Genomic DNA, 25589 nt, shown 5'->3' on the forward strand with positions numbered 1-25589 from the left:
CCAGTTTTGTGTTATTTTATTAATTCAAGTGGGTAACTCTGAGTATTGCAGTTGTATTTTCTTTGTAGCAAAATACAATATTTTTCACAATTTGATCCCTTCCTCTTCTGGAAGTGCTGATCTTTGCTGGAGCGCTTTGGTCAAATGATTATTCATTATGTATGAGCCAGTCAGTGAGTGTAGGCCAGCAGGCTCTTTGACTGTGGAGGACCTTTCAGCAGGGCCAGTGGAATAGAAGTTAGAAGTTGGAACGCTAGCTGATTTTTTTAGTTCTCTCCCCTCCCTAGGCCAGCAGTACTGAGCCCAATTGTGGCACACCAACCACTGCTGAGATCAGCTAACTCGGTACAGAGGGGATGTCGAACCTGGTACATTCTGGTCAGCATGTGCTGCACTGAACAATGTTCTTACTCACGGCGTCATTGGGAAAGGTCCCCCAAAAAAAAACATTTTTGCAGGATTACAAAACTTTTATTTCTTTGAACGCAAAAATGATCATTGGTTCTGTTAATTTCTCAGGCAGCACCAAATTGCGTTTATATAGCGTCTTTAATGCGGTAAAACATCCCAAGATGCTTCACAGAATCGATTATCAAACAAAATTTGACACCGAGCCACATAAGGAAATATTAGGACAGGTGACCAAAAGCTTGGTCAAAGAGGTAGGTCTTAAGAAGCGACTTAAAAGAGGAGAGACAGGTGGAGAGGTTTAGAGAGGGAATTCCAGAGCTTAGGGCCTAGGCAGCTGAAGGCATGACCGCCAATGGTGGAGCGATGAAAATCGGGGATGTGCAAGAGGCAAGAATTAGAGGAGCACAGAGATCTTGGAGGGTTGTTGGGCTGGAGTTGCAGAGATAGTGAGGGGCGAGGCCAATAGAGGGATTTGAACACAAGGATGAGAATTTTAAAATCGAGGCATTCCCAAACCGGGAGCCAATGTAGGTCAGCAAGCACAAGGGGTGATGGGTGAACAGGACTTGGTGCAAGTTAGGATACAGGCAGCAGAATTTTGGATGAGCTCAAGTTTACTGCTTATTTCTATTTTTGATCTGCATTAGAAATGATATACAGAACAGTTTTTGCATCCAAACTTTGAATACTGCAATGGTCATTCAGTATTTGAAGGATTATGTCACTTCTCTGTGGTGCTGATAGAGTTATACTCAAAGTTCACAATGTCATTGATTGACTAAAATTAAACCTAGTGGATGGCTATAGGAACAGAAGAAACTACTGGTATTAGTCAGCGGAATCACTAGCTTCAAGAAGGGTATGTTTTAAAAAAAATAACTTGCACTAAGACGAATTGTCTATGTACCTTGACTATCAACGGTATCTTGGACTGCCTAGAGTACAGCTGAAGAAAATAATTTAATAACTACCCATCCTCATCTACTTATCGACGTATAGAAATCTTGTGGGAGAATTTCAGCGGAGTTCTTCTGATCTCACACCGTAACTTGGAGAAACGGAATATACGGTCGTTAATGCCATTTCTCCAAGGGTTCCACCAAAGTTATGGCCGTAGATCGGGAGAACGCCTGTGGAAATTTCAGACACTTGTTTTTAGTTATTATGCTTGTAAAGAATGTTTGTATTCATTGATAGATACTCCAAATTACACGCACAAAATGTTAGTGTTCACTATCACAAGATAACTATGGATGAGGAAAGTCATTCAACCCATCTTAGTTCATTCATCCGGAAAGATACTAAAGTCACTCCATTGTAGCATCCAATTGTTTGTTAAATAATTCTAAGGGTTCCACCACCACCACACTATCCAGGAGTCCATTTCATGTATTGATCACTCTTTGTATGAAGAAGAACTTACCGATAGTCCTAAATTTCCCTTTTGCTGGTTGGAACCTGTGGCCCCTCGTCTTAGCCTTGCAATTTACTTTAAATTAATTTTCCAGATTTAACTTTTCTGTACTATTTACTGTCTTGTATACATACATCTATACCATTGCCTCTCAGATGCCTTCTATAAAGGATGAAAAGCCCAAATTTTGCTATTTTTTTTTGTTATATCTGACACTGATGATCAACTTCAAAGCTCTTCACTGCACTCTAGTAGCAGAATGTCTCCGTTGTGTCTAAGTGATTCCTGCTCTACGTTGGTTGGATATGTTGAGTGTCAAATCTATTAAGACTTCTAGGTCTCTTTCAAATTCATCCTTAGGTATTTCAACACCATTCATGGACTATTGCCACCATTTTTCCATCTTCTGTACTGTATTTTACACCTAACTACATTAAATTCCATCTACCATTATTGTGCCCACTTGCATATTTTGTCCAACTGATTCTGTAATTTCCTGAACTGCCTCCTCCATTTCCACTGCCTCATCTAGTTTTCTGTTATCTGCAAATTTATCCAATTCGTCTTGAATTTCTGAATCCAATCAGTTATGTAAATTAGAAACCAAAGTGGTTCCAACACCAATCCCTGGGTGCTCAACTCAATATTTACATTCCCCACTCCGACACTACTCTTGTAAAAAGTACCAATGTTTTCTACCCGTCAGCCAGTTTGTTATCAATGCCCACGATTTACGTTGAATCCCTATAACTTTGAGCTCAACTAAAGCCTTTTGTGTGGAACTTTGGGAAGTTTCGGTGTATATCACATTATAAGGCTTTCCACAGTCCACTTGGGTCATCAATTCCTTAAAGTCGTCAAGGAGCTTTATCAGGTAGGATTCTCCCCATGTTAATTACTGTTTACTAGATTACTATTGCAGAGTAATCTCAGGTTTACTCCTGATAATTGATTTCATTATTTTACATGGAATGAAAGAAAGACTAATGGGTACATCTGTTTTGTTGCTTTCTTGAACATGGACACCATATTCACTTGTTTTCAATATACTAATCTGCAGATTTGAAAAGGAAAAATTTGCAGGGCTATGGGGTAAGAGCAGGGGAGTGGGACTAATTGGATAGATCTTTCAAAGGGCCGGCACAGGCACAATGGGCCGAATAGCTTCCTTCTGTGTAGTATGATTCTTTACTAGTATCTCTCCAGTGTTATAATAACAATTTGTATTTATATAGCCCCTTCAATGTAGTAAAAACATCCCAAGACCCTTGTTAATAAGAATGTAAGAACATAAGAAATAGGAGCAGGAGTAGGTCATACGGCCCCTCGAGCCTGCTCCGCCATTCAATCAGATCATGGCTGATCTTCGACCTCAACTCCACTTTCCCGCCTGATCCCCATATCCCTTGATTCCTCTAGGGTCCAAAAATCTATCTATCTCAGCCTTGAATATATTCAATGACTCAGCATCCACAGCCCTCTGGGGTAGAGAATTCCAAAGATTCACAACCCACTGCATGAAGAAATTGCTTCTCATCTCAGTCTTGAATGGCCAACGCCTTATCCTGAGACTATGCCCCCTAGTTCCAGACTCTCTAGCCAGGAGAAACAATCTTTCAGCATCTACTGTCAAGCCCCCTTATAATCTTTTATGTTTCAATGAGATCACCTCTCATTCTTCTAAACTCCAGAGAGTATAGGCCCATTCTACTCAACCTCTCTTCATGGGACAACCCTCTCATCCCAGGAATTAATCTAGTGAACCTTCATTGCACCCCCTCTAAAGCAAGTATAGCCTTCCTTAGATAAGGAAACCAAAACTGTTTGCAGTACTCCAGGTGAGGTCTCACTAAAGCCCTGTACAACTGTAGTAAGACTTCCTTACTCTTGTACTCCAACCCCCTTGCAATAAAGGCCAACATGCCATTTGCTTTTCTAATTGCCTGCTGTACCTGCATATTAACTTTTTGTGCTTTTTGTACAAGGACACCCAAGTCTCTCTCAACACCAACATTTAATAGTTTCTCACCATTCAAACAATATTCTGTTTTTCTATTCTTCCTTCCAAAGTGAATAATTTCACATTTCCCCACATTATACTCCATCTGCCACCTTCTTGCCCACTCACTTAATCTGTCTGTATCCCTTTGCAGACTTTTTGTGTACTCCTCACAGCTTGCTTTGCCACCTAGCTTTGTATCATCAGTGAACTTGGATACATTACACTCGGTCCCCTTGTCTAAGTCATTAATGTAGATTGTAACTAGCTGAGGCCCAAGCACGATCCTTTCCGCACCCAACTAGTTACAGCCTGCCAACCTGAGAATGACCCGTTTATCCCTACTCTCTCTGCTTTCTGGCCATTAACCAATCCTCTATCCATGCTAATATATTACCCCCAACCCCATGAGCCTTTACCTTGTGTAACAACCTTTTATGTGGCACCTTATCGAATGCCTTTTGAAAATTCAATTTATACTATGTCCACTGGTTCCCCTTTATCTACCCTGCTGGTTACATCCTCAAAAAACTCTAATAGATTTGTCAAACACCATTTCCCTTTCATAAAACTATGTTGACTCTGCCTAATCATATTATGATTTTCTAAGTGCCGTGTTACCACTTCCTTAATAATGGATTCCAGCATTTTCCCGACGACCGATGTCAGGCTAACTGGCCTGCAGTTCCCTATTTTGTCTCTCCCTCCCCTCTTGAATAGCGGGGTAACATTTCCTACTTTCCAGTCCACCGGGACCATTGCAGAATCTAGAGAATTTTGGAAATCATAACCAGTACATCCATTAGCTCTGCAGCCACCTCTTTTAGAACCCTAGGACGTAGGCCATCAGGTCCAGGGGATTTGTTGGCTTTTAATCCCATTAGTTTGATTAGTACTTTTTCTCTAGTGATATTAATTGTTTTAAGTTGCCCACTCTCATTAGCCCCTTGGTTCCCCACTATTTCTGGTAGGCTTTTTGTATCTTCTACTGTGAAGACAGATACAAAATATTTGTTTAATGCATCTGCCTTTTCCTGATTCCCCATTATAATTTCTCCTGTCTCAGCCTCTAGGGGACCAACGTTTACTTTTGCTACTCTCTTCCTTTTTACATACTTGTTGAAGCTCTTACAATCTGTTTTTATATTTCTTGCTAGTTTACTTTCATATTCTATTTTCTCCCTTTTTATCAATTTTTTGGTTGTCCTTTGTTGGTTTCTAAAACTCTCCCAATCTCCAGGCTTATTACTCTTCCTGGCAACATTATAGGCCTTTCCTTTTAATCTAATACTATCCTTAACTTCTTTAGTTAGCCACGGGTGGATCACTTTTCCCATGGTGTTTTTATTTCTCAATGGAATGTGTACTTGTTGAGAATATTGAAATAGTTCTTTAAATGTTTGCCATTGCTTTTCAACTGTCATACCTTTTAATTTATTTTCCCAATTTACCTTTGACAACTCGCCCCTCATTCCTATGTAATTGGCTTTATTTAAGTTTAAGACTCTAATTTCTGACTTATGTACATTACTTTCAAACTCAATCATATTATGATCACTGTTCCCCAGAGATTCTCTTACTGTGAGATTACTAATTAACCCTATCTCATATACAAGATCTAAAATAACCTGTTTCCTGGTTGGTTCCATAATGTAGTGCTCTAGGAAACTGTCTCAAATACATTCCATGAACTTGTCTTCCAAACTACCTTTGCCAATTTGATTTGCCCAGTCTATATGCAGATTAAAGTCCCCCATGATTTGTTACAAGCTCCTATTATTTCATGATTAATACTCTGTCCAACAGTATTGCCACTATTAGGGGGCCTATAAACTACTCCCACCACTGTTTTCTGCCCCTTGTTATTTATTAATTCCACCCATACTGATCCACTTCCTGATCCTCTGAGCCAAGATTCTTTCTCACCACTGTCCTTATGTCATCCTTTATTGTTAGGGCTACACACCCTCCTTCCATTCTGCCTGTCTTTTCTAAATGTCATGTACCCTGGAATATTTAGTTCCCAATCTTGGTCACTTTGCAACCATGTCTCTGTAATGGCTATTAGGTCAAACCCATTCATCTCTATTTGCGCAATTAATTCATTTATCTTGTTACGAATGCTCCGTGCATTCAGATAAAGAGCCTTTAGTTTTGACTTTTTACCATTTTTTCCTGCTTTGACCTTACTTGCTGTTGCACTGTTACTGGTAAACTTTCCACCCCTTCCTGCCACACTCTGCTTATCTTTACCCAAGTCACCACACTGTTCTATTGTCTTAACTTTTCTCATTAGATTTCTAAATTTCCCCTCACCTGACCCCTCCCCCCCCCCACTTTTAGTTTAAAGGCCTGTCCACAGCCCTGGTTATTCGATTCGCCAGGACTCTGGTCCCAGCCCATCCTGTTGGAACAGCTCCCTCTTTCCCCAGTACTGGTGCCAGTGCCCCATGAATTGCAACCCCTTCCTCCCACACCACTCTTTGAGCCACGCATTTAACTCTCTGATCTGTTTGTCCCTATGCCAATTTGCACGTGGCTCAGGTAGTAATTCAGAGATTATTACCTTTGAGGTTCTGCTTATTAATTTAGACCCTAACACCTCAAACTGTCTCAGCAGAACCTCATTCTTAGGAACCAACAACATAGGTAGAACTATGTGGACCACGACAACCGGGTCTTCCCCCTCATGCTCCAAGTTCTTTTCCAGCCATGAGGAGATTGTTAATGTCTCACAAAATCTTACCACTTTGAGGTAAATACCATCTTTTCCTGAAAATGTGCTTCTTTTGAGACATCTTAGCTTGTCTTCTGAGTACTTGGAGAAAGTAATCAGTTGGAATATTTGCTATCTTGTGCTCATTGCTTTCCAGCCTGTTTGCATCTTTTATGGTTTGTACCTCTTCTCTTACCTTTGTAGTACTGAAGGTTCTTACTATTATGTTTTGCATCTGCAGTGATGCTTTTTTTTTTAGGTCTCTTAACCCTCTGGTGACCCCTTTTAACAGTGTTTCTGCATGTTCCTATTTCCATCCCTGTGAATCCCTGCCCCTTTCTCCCTGTAGGATTTGTAGAGCTTGTTTTCTCTTGTTTGCTTCACTTAAGTTGTTTGTTAATCCATTTAGGATCATGTTTACGTAAATGCAGTCCATTGAAAATCTTTAGAGCTCTGCACAGAAAGGTGGAGAACATGCAGCAATGCTGTTCTGATGGTTGTGTGGACATGCAACAGGGTTTTGGGAACCTGTGGAGCACCATGGCACAAGTGGAAACAACCCCAGGGTAGCTCCCAAGCACAGAGGCCCAACCGTTGATCTGTTTTTACAGCGCCTGTCACAGGACACTCTCTTATCTGAGCAAAAGAGGCTAGGGGATTGACCCGAGAGCACCTTAATCGTAGGCTTTGTGCTTTTTAGTGACAGGCAAAGGTCTGGCCCCAGATCAATCCTTAGTCCTCTGTAGAGGGGAATCAGCAGCTCGGGTATGGCAGGAGGTGAGATGGATGAGGACTTGTCCTGCAGTGATGGCCTATTCTTCTGCAGTGATTAATGAGTAGCCACAGTCTTTTGAGAAGCTTCAGAGCTCAAGGGCTGCTTTTAAGTGCCAATATCCTATCAATCACTCCTTAGCACACCAGTCTGGCTGTGCATCAGCCTCATTCAGTTTGCCTTCCTCTATAGCCAAGGCTACCTAGATTTCCCTCTAGCTAGTAGTAGCTGGCATCAATTCCATAGACTTAGCCTTATTTAAGTGTCAGATGTGGAACTTTTGCTTTGTGAAAATCCCATTATAAGTCTAATTCACTGATTGTGTGAGTGTTTGCAACAAACATCAAACATAGAAAATAATTGATATTAACGATCTTTGAAATTGAATTATAATTGTAACTTTATTTTAACATTGACAAACACAGAGTGTTTAGGTGCATTATTTTTTTACATATACATTCAGAAACAACACTTGGTCACACATGTTCATTCAGCTTTTCCTAGCATGTATTCTCTATAAGCATGTTACCATACATAAACTGGCAATATATTGGAAAACGAACGTTAATATCTCTCCACATCCACCTGCCCGTGCACTTTGGGCATAACCAATTAGAGAATATGGAAAGAGCAGATGGTGGCTGGAGTGCGTTTCACGTCATCCACTAGACACGAAATCACAAATGACAGAAGAAACATTTCTAATGGAAGAGCAGCAGTAGCAGCAGGATTCGGTATTGAGGAGGAGGAGGTTGGGAGGGGGGGGGGGGGTGGGGTGGGGGTTTGCATTTGTTCTGCATCTCCAGTAGAAAATGTCTGGCATCACGAAAAGAATACAAACATTATTCTATCGGGGTCTGGGAGTGTGCGTACCACACTCTTACTAAAATATTTGGGATTTTTTTTGTGTTGTATTCTTGGCACATGTACATTGCGCATTAGCATTGTCTACAAATGCAGAGGCATTTACCCTTGTGACAGATGTTTGGGGATGTGAATGTCAGTTATCGCATGCAAGGGATGAGAAAGTGGGCTGCTGTCCCCTCGAGGTTCTAGTGAGTGTAAAGTTGCCATTTTATGTACTAGTAGCCACCATTACTTTTGAGAGGACAAAGAAAACGATATGGGATACAAATGTGTAAGTATAAAGGTAATAAAATATTATTTCAGTTATAAGAACAGTGCAATTCCAAAGAGCACTCACATAGGAATGGTCTAAGCCCATATCTATGGAATTTAGTTCATCAAATAATCGTTCTCAGTGCTGAGAGTTAGCATTAGTTTCAGGTTATAGCTTTTACTAGTAACCTTTTCATGAAATTCAGGTTAGTATAATACCCTTGGCATTCACAGCTTTACAACACGTAATGCTGCCTACCTTCATTACACCACATGGTATGTGGAGAATGTTTCTGCAGCTTTAATACACACAGTGCTATTGAACAGTTTCTTTGGGTGCAAGCAACCAATGGCATTTGTGTTCAAAATGGAATTTATTGATCTGCTTAGCAACAGCCAGACAACTTTTCATTTTCTTTTTTCACAGTGTGAAAGTTTAGTAAAACATTAGCAATTGTCTTAATATTGTTTCACAATAATCTCTGCTAATAGATGTAGTGGAAAATAACCATGTCTGTGTTAAGACGCAATAAACTTCATTGTAAAACATTAGGCCTTTGAAAAGAAAGTTTTAAGAACATTGGCACCTTCACAAACAAGTGTTTAAGGCCATTGTAATAACTTAATTATGGGGCAAGTGTAAGTAAGAAAACATTCCATTTAACATACAACTCATAGTCTACTCCTATTAATTCAAAATCACTTTTTGCTCATATATCCAGTGGTTCAAATTAAGAAATTTAAATAAAACAGCACAGGAGTGTTTTTTGCTAAAAAAAAATCAAGTTAACAGACAATTTGAATTAAGCAACTTTGCATTAAGAAGAGCAGGCTATAAGCCCGATCAGTAATGGATCATATTTGTATGCCAGTCATTTTTTGAGAGGGGCGGAGTAAATGCTAGTTAATACTTGAAGTGGTAAGACTGTTAATATACGACACCAGGCAAGGATTTATTTTCATTTTTGAAGCATTCCTTTCTGCTGCACTTGTTGATGTGGATTTAACGTCTGGCAGGTGAACCTTCACCCTTTTTCCCCTGTTCGGAACAAAAAAAAGACAGAATATTCTAGTGGAAGTATACGCTCAATTAATAAGCAGCAGACTGTCAGTAACATAGAACCAAAACAGAAAATGCTGGAAACACTCAGCAGGTCAATCGGCAGTTCTGAACAAGGGTTTACACCTGAGCAGAGAGGCCTGAGGACCCAACAAAATCTGCCACCGCCGCCTAAAATAGCAGTGGCCTGAATGCCCATGCAGATCCCGCACGGGGCTCAGTCCTGCTAAATTGGTTATCGTTACACCCGTTTTAGGCCCATAAAATGAGCTCAGCGATGTTAAATTTAGACCCCATTAACTCATCTGTTCTCTCCATGGATGCTGACTGACATTCCAGCATTTTCTCTTTGTGTCAGATTTCCAGCAACTGCAGTTTTTTTGTTAACCTTTTGTCAGTAACAAAGTCCTCGTTGCCATTACAAGTCTTGGAAACTACTCTCTGATATTACTATTAAACAAGCTAATGTGTTATCGTAAGGAGGGTGTTAACCTGTTTAAATGTCTTTGTTAAAATAGCAGAAAAAAAGAATTTCATACAAATACCTTAGCGCATTCTTCAATCATATTGCACAGTACAATCATAGTATTGATCTGAATTAACAGTAATTGTACTCAACTCAAAGTGTTGAACATTTCACTTAATTAGCAATTATTTAGGTCAAGAAGTAATGTTGGTTACTGTATTAATGTAAATCTTTGTTATCCCACTCTTTAGCCTGTTGTGCTATGTTCATAATTGTTTGGGCTGTCATTAATAGTAAATCCTTGTAAAAGAGTATGGGATAAGAATTCCTCTGGAGCCTATTGTAAATGGATTTATGAAGATTCCTTTGTTCTAGTAAAATGGCAAACACATTTGAAAAAAATGTTAATTATTTTGCTTGGAATACTGAACATTTACAAGGTCAATATATATAGCTACCAGGAGGAATTCATACCACTGTGTTAGATAGAACACAACACATCCTACTACCTGTTAGTGAAAGGAAATCTTGGGGGTAATTTTGACTTTGTGCGATAGTGTGAAAGCAAATTGGCGGCCCCTTTTAGAACACTTCCGATGACTTCAATGGAAATAAAAATCGGGAGAGATGTAAAACGGGCCTCCAATTTGCTATCATCTATTTTACATTATCGCACAAAGTCAAAATTACCTCCCTTGGCTCTCAAATGCCTTTCTCTGTTGCCTGTATCTTAAACTATTTACTTAAATTATTGACAACCACTGCATTTTAGACTGAACACTCCATAAAACAACTTTCCTCTCTCAGTGTCCATTTCACAGCATTGCATAAAACCATTGACATTGAAATCATCTGTGACCTTCAGGCTTCTTTTACCCTGAAGCCAATTGCTTGTAATAGAAGTGAAACATAAAACAGCTCACTTATCACTTGATAAAGGTAAAGATGAACAAACATAAGACTACACATTTACTTTGAAAACTTTCTATTTGCATTTAAATAAAGTATTTTAAATGTGAAAATTAGCATTTAGATTGCTAGGAGTTGAAAATATTTGGCTCAAAGTCAAGATAAATAGAATCAAATGTTTCTAAAAAAAAAACTTTTTAGGAGCTCAACATAGGAATGTATCTTCACTGGAAGTAACAGGGGTGAGTAAATGGCCTTACTGTTGAAACAAAAAGGGGTATATATATATATATTTATCTATTAAAAGTATTCCTTCAACGTTTGTAATCTTGCAGGAAGGTGCCTAGCATCCCTCTGTGCTGTACACTTTAGACTAAATATTTAGCAGAGTTGGGGTGTGAACATTCATTCCGCATTTGTTTGTCAGACAACCCAGCTGAGACCATTTACAAGAGGTGTGACTGTGAAATAACAGCTGAGATGGGGTTTCAACCCCAAGACTCGCCCAGGCTGTGATATGATTCACTAATGCATTGCCTGACCAAATCATCTACCAACAGGTTTCCCCAAACTAACAAAGCTAACACTTTGCTTCAGATAAAGAAGTGATGGATGTGGAGATGCCGGTGATGGACTGGGGTGGACAAATGTAAGGAATCTTACAACACCAGGTTATAGTCCAACAAATTTATTTTAAAATCACAAGCTTTCGGAGATTATCCCCTTCGTCAGGTCACCTGACGAAGGGGATAATCTCCGAAAGCTTGTGATTTTAAAATAAATTTGTTGGACTATAACCTGGTGTTGTAAGATTCCTTACATCAGATAAAGAAATCAACGCATCAGCCTTTTAAAGAATTCTGCAAACAAACTTCCCCTCCCCAGCACCTCATCCTGTTTCTCTTCAGGTTTCATTATTCTCTGCGGTCCCTTCACCACAGGGCTGGCTGGTTCCTGTGGCATCATTTGATCATCAAGATCATTCAAGCTGAGACTGACGCTGACCAGCTGCTTCCTGTCACTTGCCAATTTTGCCAGCTTCATTTTTCTCTGAAGCGGCCAATGTTTCACAACTGATTTACCCTGGGATGGAGCTTGCTGACCAGCTGACTGCCCAGAGGCCTCAGCGTCAGTTCCCTTTTGGGAAGAGCTGTCCACTGCAGTGCTTGGTTGAACTGAAGTTGATGCCTGCATCAGATGAAGAAAGGTCCAATTCAAGTCATAGTTCTAGTGTGAATTCACTACTGAACTTATTCCTGAGTTCATAGAATCATAGAATCATACAGCACGGAAGGAGGCCATTTGGCCCATCGTGCCTGTGCCGGCTCTTTCAAAGAGTTATCCAATTAGTCCCTCCCCCCTGCTCTTGCCCCATAGCCCTGCAAATATTTCTTTTTAATTATATATCCAATTCCCTTTTCAAAGTTACTATTGAATCTGCTTCCACCACCCTTTCAGGCAGTGCATTCTAGATCACCTCAACTCACTGAGTAAAAACATTTCTCCTCATCTCCCCTCTGGTTCTTTTGCCAATTATCTTAAATCTGTGTCCTCTGGTTACTGACCCTCTCACCAGTGGAAACAATTTCTCCCTATCTACTCTATCAAAACCACTCATAATTTTGAACAACTCTATTAAATCTCCCCATAACCTTCTTTGCTGTAAGTTACTGCATTTTTCTAAGGATTTTCTTTTGTCTTTTTTTTAAACCTGTTTTTGTCTTTTTATTCCTCTCCTTTCTTGATAATGCTAACCCTTGCTGGAGTTCAGATCCCTATATGTCAGTAGCTTTCCTATACCTCACCTCGTTCTTCATGTGTGAACTTAAACAGGTTCTTTTTCAACCATTGCCACCATGCTATTCCGTTCTACCTGATTCCGCACGCACGCACTTCCAATGGGGATCTTTGGTAGTGATCGGGAGTAGGAAGCTTGACTGTTTTTCCTCAGTGAGGCACTGAGAGCAATAATGGCACCAGACTGTTGCCTCATCTAACTCAGCCAGACCAGAATATCCTCAAAATTAAATGTATTTTGTCGTTTATTCTCACTCCCCCCTCCTTCCACTCCCCCTAACTCTCGTCCTGTTCTCTTAACTACTTGGCCTTGCGTGTCCTCCAGTGACCAGCTGAGATCAGTGCATTGCAGATCCCTCTACAGCCTCCAATATTGGTACTGTCTTTCTCAGCCAAAGGAAAGCACACATTCAGCACAGATGGAACCAGGTAAAATGTGAGTTTTCCAGGGAGAATGGGAGGGAGTGTACTTACTGACTGGCTGAGAACAAATAAAACTAATTTAGTTATACTGATCGCTACATTTGAACATCAGCCACTGCCGTCACCAAAACCACTTCTCAACCCACTCTATGGTCATGCCACTCAGAATCCTTCCGTTTAATCATTCGAATACACACTTAATTTAGGATTTCCATAAAGCTGGCTACTTATGTACTATGTTTGCAAACAAAACAAAGGGGAATGGAACTGTCTCATTATGCAGAGCATCTATAAAGCAATATGATAAATGAGTCATGCTTGTTCAATGACAAGAGAAAAAAAACACATGGTTAACTTTACATTTACATTGTTTTCAATTTTCTGAAGGTGGTCAGTTGAGGGAGGGGAGGCAGCTGTCAAAGAGGCAAATATTAGTAATACTTCACTGGTCAGACTGCATCTAGAGCACTGTGCCCAGTTTTGGTCCCCCCACATGGAGGGTGATATAGTGGCCTTGGAAAAAGTCCAGAGGAGAGCTACAAGAATGATTTCTAACTTAGAGAACTCAGCTACTCAGATAGGCTCAAGGACCTTGGTCTATTTACTTTAGAGCAGCGTAGAGAGGTGACCTGATAGAGGTCTATAAAATAATGAGAGGGCTGGATAGTGTCCCTATTGATAGATTATTCCAGTTTAACAGATTGGGGAGGACCAGGGGACATGCGTTTAAACAATGGAGGAGTAGGAATAGACTGGATATTGGGCGGTTCTTTTCCCAGAGAATAGTGAACCTCTGGAATACATTACCGGCTGGTGTGGTGGGTGCTGACTCTCTGTACACCTTCAAGAGGGAGCTGGAGCAGAGATCACATCATATAGAAGATAAGTGTCTTTATAGATAACACTTGGTCCATGTGATCTCCTGGACTGGTTTCAATTGCCTGAGGGGGTCGGAGAGGAATTTTCCAGAGTATTTTTTTTTCCCTTATTGGCCCTGGGTTTTCTCTCAGATTCTTTTACCTCTTCCAGGAGGTGGTGGGGTTTGGGGGGAATGGAATAAGTGTTTAGCCATGATGGACCGATCATCATGGTGTGGGGCAGGCTTGATGGGCTAGCAGGTCTTTTCCTGCCCGTCACTTTGTATGTTCGTATCATAGGCTTCATCAGAATCGAAAATAAAACTCAAAAAAAAAATTTGCTGGAGTCTTAATACATTTCCAGGTGAAATGTCACTGCTTATTTTATACCTTAGCTTTGTTCAGTTATGGCAATGGTCAGTCCAGTTACTGACACTCAAAAAGAAAAGGACCAGACCTATGGAAAGGTTGAAAAAGCAGTCTGCAGTATTAATGTTTGAAATCTCAATTCTCTTGTCCCCTATTTGTTCTTTAAAATGATTTTCTTCCATTCTTTAGTTATGCCCCCCACACACGGTACGACAGCCCACAATGGAGAACGGTGGTGAAACAAATTGCTTTTTTATAACTAAACCTTTACCAATTCTGCTTGGTAACCAGTTGGAAGGAAGTGTATCAGAGTGTGCCCTAGTGACTTCCTACCAATTTTCCCACCCTTTCGTTGGGAAATTCCTAGCCTCTAGCTGATATCTCCCACATGACCCAGCTGAGTTCCAGAACTCAGTCTATGGAAAACCATGGGCAGAAATTGACTGATGTTACACTAAGCCATTTTATTGAAGGAAAAGTTTTTAAATAACCTGGAGATGCCCTGACACGAAGGCATCTAAATGATCCTAACTGCACAGAGATCAACTATTGTTTTAAGTCTATTATTGTTTAAATACTTAAAGGAATGAAAAGTATCCACAGTTTCTTGTAGCACTAAATGCCTATTCTGGATGACATGACACCAGCAGACCAACCAAGGCCTGATCTCTTAAAAGCAACTCTCATCATTTTTCTCCCTCTTCGACCAAGCTTTCGGTCACCTGTCCTAGTAGCTCCTTATGTGTCTCGGTGTCAAATTTGGTCTGATAACACTCCTGGGACGTTTTACTACATTAAAGGCGCTATATAAATGCAGGTTGTTGTAGGCCATTGGCAGCCGTGCCTTCAGCTGCCTAGGCTCTAGCTCTGGAATTTCCTCCCTAAACCTCTCTACCTCTTTCTCTTCCTTTAAGACGCTCCTTAAAACCTACCTCTTTGACCAAGCTTTAAGTCACCTGTCCTAATATCTCCTTATGTGGCTCGGTGTCAAATTTTGTTTGATTACACTCCTGTGAAGCGCCTTGGGACATTTTACTATGTTAAAGGTGCTATATAAATGCAAGTTGCTGTTGTTGTGGCATCTCGTGAAAAGATTTTGTTTTAATTCATTACCATTTTGAAAAAAGATGAGAGGGTGCCTGATCCATCTTTTCGTCCTCTAAAACCTTCCTTTGACTTAGAAGAGCCAGCTGCCCCATAAGGTGGTCTTTGTCCATCAGTACCCTTTAAACAAACCAAAAAATATATTAAACATGGAAATATGAAATATTTAATTTATTCAGATATTGGCTGCTTTAAGATATTATTGGCAGACAAAGGTTAAAATTATTAATGTTTTTTCTTTGAGCTAGCCACACTTACTTTGCAAGCACTCTGCATATGCAGACTATGGCAATGTTTACATCGGATGCTAGTTATTATGAGGTTTAGCTCATTTGGTTATTATAGAGTAAGTTATTGTTTTCCATATAAATACCTGTAATAATTTCAGAGGGTAAAACTTGCTGCCAGTGTGTAAGTTGCTACACATTTTTAATTAAAAATTAAAACTCTTCAAAGTAGTTTCTTATAATCTTAGTCCTTTATCTAGAAGCTAGTTTTGAAAGCGTTGAGTTGTAAGCCTTTGGATGATAGATAACTGACTTTTAGAAAGACTGCTGTGCGTTATACCTTTAGTAACCCACCATTTCCAGTCCTTAAAGACAAAGCCCATTATAGAAGCATGGATACGTGTGTTCGAAAAGTATACTGTGTCATAAATCAATGGAAGGGGTTGACACAGTGGGGCACCATATTGGTTTGCCAATGTGTTGTGCCACAGTGTGGTTGGACGAGAGCCTGACACACACAATCGTCCAATAGTGAGTTAACATACTGCCATGGGAGGCTCTGAGCAAGGCCAAACTTCTTTTCACAGGGAGTGAGGAAAAATGGGAATGCCAATCACATTGGTCCATTCTCAGGCATATCCTGGCAACCAGGTAGAGAAATAGCAGAGGCTTAGGAGTAGGTCTCCATCTTGCCCTCTCAGCTGGGGATGCTGAAAGACTAAGTGAGAGGAGAAAATAGGAGAAAGGAACGTCACTGTCGTGCTTTGGATGGATGGAGAGGTTAGCAAGTATAACATTAATAATGGAAGAATATGAGCTATTATTAGCAGTGGCAGCAGCCTCTGATATGGAAATGAATTGTGATCTTTTCAGTATTGCTATTTTGAAAGGCCTGGAAGAGTGTGACATTTACACAGTATCACTATAAACAGCTCCGCAGACTTACCCTTCCTCATGTTGCATACTGTTTGCTTTAGGTGACTCAGGCTTGACAACCAAAAATTCCCCCTTTTATTAAAAAACTGATAAAATATTTGTACAGACAGCTGAAAGTCACTCTTGTAACTGACAGAACTGCCTAAGACTTAAATGACCTCCATTGTACTTCAAGGAACATGCTGATATCTGGAGTGCTGATGACTGGTAGCATTATAAGCAGATCAAGAGGCAATAAGGCAAATATTTAAAGGAGTATCTGAAGTACACTTTGAATTTTCAGAGGCACTGAAACATTTAGAACTAAAGTAAAAAAACATGTTATCTCATGTAACATCGGAAAGTACAATCACATAAAAAATTAGCAACAGTATCATACATTATTCATGCACCGTGATATGTGGGTATTGATTATATAAAATTTTCTTTTGAAGTACAATTAGTTGGACTCTGTGATGATGAGGTTAACTGATTAGCCTCCATAAACCCTGCTATAGAATTCATTGTGAGTATGAACTGCTGAATGACTATAAATGAAACTCTTACCAGCAAAGAAGTGGAGAACATTGTTGACCTCACCTTGTTGGCAACTAACACTGACATTGGCCAAGGTAACAACTGAGAATACTGCAGGGTTATGGTTCCTTATCCCTGGTCACAGGTACAGCCAAAGCTAAGGCAGCAGTGTGCAGGTTGATGGCACTGTTTTCCTTGCATCTTAGTTCTAACTTGAGTTGCAGTTAATTGCCGTGCTATAAGCTGTACTGACAGTATTATATTTGGAACATCTTACACACTCATGAATCAGCAAATGGCAAAAAAGCAATTAACTGAATTGTTGAGTTCTTCAGGGAGCTGTGAGATGCACTGAAATGTGCAACTGAATGACGGCAGAAAAGAAATTGGTTATAACCCATTCTCATAGAACGCACATCGTGCCATGGGCAAATGGATAACTAAACAGAAGAAGGAATTTAAAGACAGATTCTAGCAGCTGTGTCCTCCTCACTCCCTCCACACCTCGTCCCCCGCCCCCCTCATCAGTAACATAATCCAAATAGCTTTCCTTTTTTTGGAGCAGTTATGAGGAATACATAAGCTAAGCCGTATTAAAGAGATGATGTAGGAACATAGGAACAAAGGAACATAGGAAGATGAATAGGCCATTCAGCCCCTCGAGCCTGTTCGGCCATTCAATTAGATCATGGCTGATCTATATCTTAACTCCATCTTGCCGCCTTGGTTCTGTAACCCTCAATACCCTTGCATGTTTTATGTTGTATTTTAGTGACCCTTGTTATCTCTATAGTCTGCTCCAGTAATGATACTCAAGAGGAAAGCTGTGTCAGGTTGGACTTTACTTGATACAGCAGATGATCAAAATAGAGCTGAACCCAATGAATGGAATAGGGAAATGATTTGGGATTATTTCTTGCTAAGTATTTATGGACAAGTGGAGTTACAGTGGGTCTCACCAGACCAAAGGCAGATATAGGATTCATTCATGAATGTATTATTTCCTTTTGACTGATCAGTGTTTGTTGTTCATTTCAGTGAATTGGTATTTTAAGCAAATATTTAAAAGGAAAAAGAAAAAGGAGGAAACATGATAATGCAGCGCACTTGATTGGCAGCACACTGATTTGTGTCCAATCTTAACTATTATATGCCAATCTCAAAAGTGGCATCTCAGAGAGGTGCTGAGCAGAACTTGGCCAATTGCCCTCAGAGTGGGAGAAAAAATAAGAGCGGTGGGTAATGCGTTCTCCAAGTCACACACCATCCTGACTTGAACACATTTCACTGTTCCTTGAACTTCGCTGGGTCAGTTTCTTGGAATTCTCTAACACCACTGGGGGAGTATCACCACCACAAGGACTGTAACGGTTCAAAGAGAAGGCCCACCACTATCTTTTCAGGGAAACTAGGGATGGGCAATAAAGGAAGCATTGCCAATATCACCATATCCCTATGGTAAATCCAAGATTATCGTAAGCAAAGGGAAAGGGTGAGAGCTTACTCATTTGGTCAGTGAGTGGTTTATTGTACGGGGAATGTCCTGTAGCGATGAGGAAACTAATCTTTAAAAAATAGGTGGTACATGAAGAAGGAAGAAAATTCAGTCAATGTAGTAAAATTCAATGTCTCTGGAAATAAAATAGAGTTGATACAAATTAGAACTGCTATTGGACACCCCTATTGCTGTGAATGGTGCATTGATCTCACTCCCTTGCAGATTATAAACTGGGCTGTACTCAAGATATTGACTGTATTCCCTTTGAGTGTGGCTCCACACTGAGAACCTGTTGTTTGGTGCCCCAGAGCTCATTTGGTGCCAGAGGCAGGGGCCTCAAAATCACGCGAGGGCCTCTTCACTGCCGGAATGGGTGGCCGACCAGCACGCTCCCCCGATCGGTTGCCCAAAGGTCAAAATAGACCCCTTAGACTTTTATCATCATCAGTAAAATTGAGGGACAATGGCAGGTGTTCCTTGTTAGAGACTGAGACCACTCAGTACTAGAATAACCCTTGCTTGTTTGTGACTTCATGTCTTCTTGTGTGTTTTATTGAGGCTGACAGCTTACCTCCATGATTTAAATCTGGTGGAAACACAAGTAAAAATCTGAGGCAGTTAACGGAACCTTGATGATGTGATTTACTTAGCAATAATGAGGACCCTGTTAGGACAACAGCAGTTTTGCACCAGGCCTGCCTTGCGAAATGGCACTGAACCAGCATAGTATTTACCCGCTGTCCTCGAATTGCTCTGTTTGATCCTTCCAACCATCAAAGCTGCTCACCTCCATGCAGAATTCAATCAGCTGGGATTATAGGCAAATAAACTAGGCTCCTCCGGGGATAATATTATCCTATCACATAATAGCCACTACATGCACTTACCACATAGAGGTTGTCAGGTTTTTTTTCTCTAACCTGGGCTTCCCCCATCAGATATCCAAACAGTTATCCATTACAAATCTGATGTTGGATTTCAATGTCAGTTGGCTTTTTAGGACTTGAGCTCATGACCATAGTAATACAAAGCAAGCATCTTAACTAATTTTCTACTGGGCCAAATGACTCCAAGCTCCTGTCTATGGAGTTAGGTAAGTATGGGGATGGAGTTTACAATGAGATACATCATCAGAGTCATTGGATGATGAGATGAATTGAAACATCTAATAGTAATGGTGCAAGTGCACTTTAGATGATGATTTATTGTTAGCCATTGTGACCATAATGGTTGTGGCAGAAAATACAGATCTTGCACCTTACCCAAATAAATTTAGTGATAGCTCTACTTGCTCCGGACTTAGCCTGTAGTAGTGATGAGAAAAGGAGCCATGACAATCACCAAATACAATTGGAGGAAAAAAGGCATGATGTGGCTCAGAAAAAGACGAGGGTACAGAATACAATCAAGGTTACCTAAGATTTCTATTCAATATTTGAATGAGATAATCCTAACATTTAATGCTGAGTGCCTTATCAGATATCAATTCTACCATTGCTTTTCTTTGTAAATAAATTCATTTAAAAATTAGCAGTTCCATTTTATGAAGCGATACAGTTGGATAAGAGATTATGCTCTACTGAGAGGTCAGCCTTGGCTCAGTTGGTAGCACTCTTGACTCTAAGTCAGAAGGTTGTGGGTTCAAGTCTCACTCCGGAGACTTGAGCACATAATCTAGGCTAACACTAAAGTGCAGTACTGAGGGAGTGCCACACTGCTGATGGTGCTGTCTTCCGTGTGAGATGTTAAACTGAAGCCCTATCTGCCCCCCTCAGGTGGACGTAAGTAAATCCCATGGCACTATTTGCCTCCTTCTGTGCTGGATCATTCTATAAGAGCAAGGGGGTGATCTTGAAAACATTTTTCCTTCAACCTACATGATTAAAATTTGTGGGACCTTGTTTGTGCGTAAAATGGCTGCCGCATTTCCCTACACTTCAAAAAAAGTATTTTATTGGCTGCAAAATACTTTAAAACAATCTTAGGTTGTGAAAAGTGCTACATAAACACAAGTTCTTTCTTTACTTAGCATTTTTTATAAATGAAAGATGTTGTTAAGCTTATGAATCTTTCCCCTTAGTGGACTGTCACAATCTACGTAACCTCCTAGTCACAGTATAATGAACAGATCATTTACCTTCTGTTGTACTGGGGCTTTCTTTGGTGACATCTGAAAAGAAGAAATAGAACAAAAACGGATTCAGAATATCGATAAGCATGAGACATCCACACAGGGGTAAAGTCTCCTCTGGGTGTTATGTGCAACGAATTGTGAATGGGTTTAAAGTTTCATTTCGTGCTAGAAAATCTTTCCCCGTTATGTCCAAGTTTCGAAAAAATGGTTTGTTTAAAGAAAAGAATAAGACTTTATCACAAATCAGCAAAAAGGATTAAAAATGAGAGCTTTCCTGACGAGGGATGTGTAACTTAGGTCTATTTCAAGAGTGTCATTGATCAGATATAGCGACTGATTTTAAGAATGGGTGCTTGCAACAGGGAGCCTTGCTTGGATGGAGTGCATGCAAGGGAATAACGGGCGTGTTCACCATGATTCCCCCGATATGCACTCCTGAGGGACAAGGTTCGACACCAGGAACCTCCGTTGCAATATTTACTTTTTAAGCCCAAAAGGAAATACCTTCGCACTAAGCATTGTAAAGTAGACAAATTTATAAAGTTTAACAATAACAACTTGCATTTATATAGCGCCTTTAACATAGTAAACTGTCCCAAGGCGCTTCACGGAAGTGTTATCAGACAAAATTTGACACCGAGCCACATAAGGAGATATTAGGACAGGTGACCAAAAGCTTGGTCAAAGAGGTAAGTTTTAAGGAGTGTCTTAAAGGAGGAGAGAGAGTTAGAGAGGCGTAGGGAATTCCAGAAGTTAGGGCCTAGGAAGCTGAAGGCACGGCCGCCAATGCTGGAGCATTGAAAATAATGTGATCATTAAATCAATGATTAGTTGCATAGAACAAATACAATGATTTGTAAATTCCAAGTAAAGCTACCCAACTGTCAAAAATAGATAATATCTACGTTACCTTTTTTTTGTGAACTTTGTATTCAAGGTAAGGGATGTCAGGAATGGGGATTGGGCACTTAATGTCAGCTTTTGTTTAACATTGCAGAGGCAGTTTATCCCAGAAACAAGTCAAGAAATGGCATATAAATTCTGAAATGAACAAGGATGGAAGAGAATAGGGAGAACTGTGAAATGAAGGCCAAGAAATTGAGGTAACATGAGAGGAATGTAACAGAAAATATGACACAGAGCTCTTTAAGCATATCAGGAACAAGAGATGGGTTCAAAGGGACTTTGGACAGTTTAGAAGTGGCAGTGTCCCCTTTGCATCACAAGGAAAGGCACTGTAGAGAGATTTAGAAAGTAAACAAAGCCCTGGGATCTGACAATTTCCATCTAAAGATGCTGGCTCAGGGGATTCTTTCACCCTTATCTTTGAACAATCTTTGGAATCAGGTGATGTTCCAATGAATTAAATGTAGGAAATGTGACCCCCATCTTTAAGAAAATTGTGGGTGGGGGGGGGAAAGAGATGAATCTTCAGACCTGTGAGCCTTACCTCGATTGTGGAGAAAGTGCTCAAAACTTTGATGGAGGTTAGCAGAAGAGATCATTTGGAAGGACAGTGCCTGATTAGCAAGAGTCTGCATGGGTTCAGAAGGGCCCAGGTCACGTTTGACCAATTTACTGTGAGGAGGTTACAGATCTGGTGGATAAGGGTGAGGCAGTGAATGTTAACAACCTGGATTTCAGGAAATAGGTAGGACTAAGAAAGAGGTTCTGCTGAGGGAGTTTGAGCAGCTAGGGACTAAATTAAAAAGCAGAACCACAAAGGTGATAATCTCCGGATTATTACCTGAGCCACGGGCAAATTGGCACAGGGTAAATCAGATCAGAGAGATGAATGCATGGCTCAGAGATTAGTATGGGACAAGTGGGTTTCGATTCATGGGGCACTGGTACCAGTACTGGAGAAAGAGGGAGCTGTTCCGTTGGGACAGGCTTCACCTGAACCATGTTGGGACCAGAGTTCTGGCAAACCAAATAACTAGGGCGGTAGAGAAGGCTTTAAACTAAATAGAGGGGGGGGAGTGCTCAGGTGGGGCGAAGTTTAGATTGATAAAGAGAAAAGACAAGGAAGTAGTACAGGAAAGTGATGGGGGTAATGATAAACAGAGTGTGTCGGGAAGGGACAGAGCGTACAAATATAAGAATGCACTAGCAAATGGGGCCAAGGTAGGAAAGAATGGTAAAAAGACAAAATTAAAGGTTCTTTATCTGAACACACGAAGCATTCGTAATAAGATAGATGAATTGACGGCACAAATAGAAACAAATGGGTATGATCTCGTGGCCATTACAGAGACACTGTTGCAAGGTGACCATGGTTGCCAGCTAAATATTCAGGGTTAAACAACATTCCGGAAGAATAGGTAAAAAAGGTAAAGGTGGTGGGGTAGCTCTGTTAATAAAGGATGAAATTGGTATAATAGTGAGAAATGATCTTGGCTCAGAAGATCAAGATGTAGAATCAATTTGGGTGGAGGTAAGAAATAGCAACGGAAAGAAATCACTGGTGGGAGTAGTATATAGGCCCCTCAACAGTAACCACACTGTAGGGCAAAATATTAATCAGGAAATAAGGGGGGCTTGTAAAAAAGGTAATGCAATAATCATGGGCGATTTTAACTTTCACATAGATTGGACAAATCAAATTGGCAAAAATAACCCTGAGGAGGAGTTCATAGAGTGTATTAGGGACTGTTTCTCAGACCAATACGTCAGGAAACAGGCCATTTTGGATCTGGTAATGGGTAACGAAACAGGCTTAATTAATGATCTCAAAGTAAAGGATCCCTTGGGAAGCAGTGATCATAACATGATAGAATTTCACATCCAGTTTGAGAGCGAGGATCTTGGGTCTGAAACAACTGTATTAAATTTAAATAAGGGCAATTATAAAGGAATGAGGGCAAAATTGGCTAAAGTGGACTGGGTAAACAAATTAGATGGTATGATGGCGGATAAGCAGTGACAAACATTTAAAAAGATATTTTATGACTCGCAACAAAAGTATATCCCTGTGAGGAGGAAAGACTCCACAAAAAGGGTGTACCAACCATGGTGAACAAAGGAAGTAAAGGATGGTATCAGGTTAAAAGAAAAAGCATACAACATGGCAAAGATTACTGGTAAGCACGAAGATTGGGAAAACTTTAAAAACCAGCAAAGGATGACTAAAAGAATAATAAAGAGGGAGAAAATAAATTATGAGAATAAACTAGCAAGAAATATAAAAACTGACAGTGAAAGCTTCTACAAGTATATAAAATGGAAGAGGGTAGCTAAAGTAAACATTGGTCCCTTAGAGGATGAGATTGGGGAAATAATAATGGAAAACAAGGAAATGGCAGAGGAATTGAACAGATATTTTGTATAAGAACATAAGAACATAAGAAATAGGAGCAGGAGTTGGCCAATCGGCCCTTCGAGCCTGCTCCGCCATTTAATAAGATCATGGCTGATCTGATTCTAACCTGTCTTCACAGTAGATGACACTAATAATATACCAATAATAGTAGAAAATCAAGGGGCAAAGGGGAGGGAGGAATTAAAAACAATCACTATCACTAGAGAAAAAGTACTAGGTAAACTAATGGGTCTAAAAGCTGACAAGTCCCCTGGACCTGATGGCTTGCATCCGAGGGTCTTAAAGGAAGTCGCGACAGAGATAGTGGATGCATTGGTTGTAATCTTCCAGAATTCACTAGATTCTGGAAAGGTCCCAGCGGATTGGAAAACCGCAAACGTAACATACCCCTATTCAAGAAGGGAGTGAGACAGAAAGCAGGTAACTATAGACCAGTTAGCCTAACATCTGTCATTGGGGAAATGCTAGAATCCATTATAAAGGAAGTAGTAGCAGGACATTTGGAGACTCATAATACAATCAAGGAGAGTTTTATGAAGGGGAAATCATGTCTGACAAATTTATTAGAGTTCTTTGAGGAAGTAACGGGCAGGGTGGATAAAGGGGAACCAATGAATGCAGTATATTTGAATTTCCAAAAGGCATTCAATAAGGTGCCACATAAAAGATTATTGCACAAGATAAGAGCTCATGTTATTTGGGGTAATATACTGGCATGGATAGAGGATTGGCTAACTAACAGAAAACAAAGAGTCGGGATAAAAGGGTCATTTTCAAAATGGCACTCTGTAACTAGTGGGGTGCTGCAGGGATCAGTGCTGGAGCCTCAACTATTTACAATATATATCAATGACTTGGATTAAGGAACAGAGTGTCTTGTGGCCAAATTTGCTGATGATACAAAGATAGGTGGAAAAGCAAGTTGCGATGAGGACACAATGTGTCTGCAAAGGGATATTGACAGGTTAAGCGAATGGGCAAAAATTTGGCAGATGGAATGTAATGTGGGAAAATGTGAAGTCATCCACTATGGGAGGAAAAATAAAAAAGCAAAATATTATTTGAATGGAGAAATAGTACAAAATGCTGCGGTACAGAGGGATCTGAGTGTCCTCGTAGATGTAACACAAAGTCAACATACAGGTGCAACAGGTAATCCAGAAGGCAAACGGAATATTGGCCTTTATTTCTAGGGGGATGGAGTATAAAAGCAGAGAACTCATGCTACTACTGTACAGGGTGCTGGTGAGACCACACCTGGAGTACTGCGTACAGTTCTGGTGCCCTTATTTAAGGGAGGACATACTTGCATTGGAAGCAGTTCAGAGAAGGTTCACTAGGTTGATTCTTGGTATGGAAGAGTTGTCTTATGAGGAAAGATTGAACAGGTTGGGTCGATACTCATTGGAGTTTAGAAGAACGAGAGGAGATCTTATTGAAACATACAAGATTCTGAGGGGACTCGATAGGGTAGATGCTGAGAGGATGTTACCCCTCATGGGGGAATCTAAAACTAGGGGGCATAGTCTCAGAATAAGGG

The 25589-nt window shown here is 40.3% G+C and overlaps 1 protein-coding gene across 3 annotated transcripts in view; it reads right to left on the reverse strand.

The window, feature by feature from the left end:
* Positions 1-7687: 7687 nt before the first annotated feature.
* The window catches only part of LOC137320211 (myelin basic protein-like), a 200204-nt gene continuing 182302 nt past the window's right edge, over positions 7688-25589 (reverse strand). For all 3 annotated transcript variants that reach the window (XM_067981942.1, XM_067981941.1, XM_067981943.1), the window contains exons 6-8: positions 20731-20763; positions 15426-15536; positions 7688-9470 (exon numbers count right to left, since the gene is read on the reverse strand). In XM_067981942.1, the coding sequence (XP_067838043.1) occupies positions 9435-9470; positions 15426-15536; positions 20731-20763 (180 nt within the window). In that variant the 3' untranslated portion in view covers positions 7688-9434. The remainder of the gene's footprint in view (positions 9471-15425; positions 15537-20730; positions 20764-25589) is intronic.

Source organism: Heptranchias perlo, chromosome 3 (genome assembly GCF_035084215.1).
Source record: "Heptranchias perlo isolate sHepPer1 chromosome 3, sHepPer1.hap1, whole genome shotgun sequence".
Classification (NCBI taxonomy): domain Eukaryota; kingdom Metazoa; phylum Chordata; class Chondrichthyes; order Hexanchiformes; family Hexanchidae; genus Heptranchias; species Heptranchias perlo.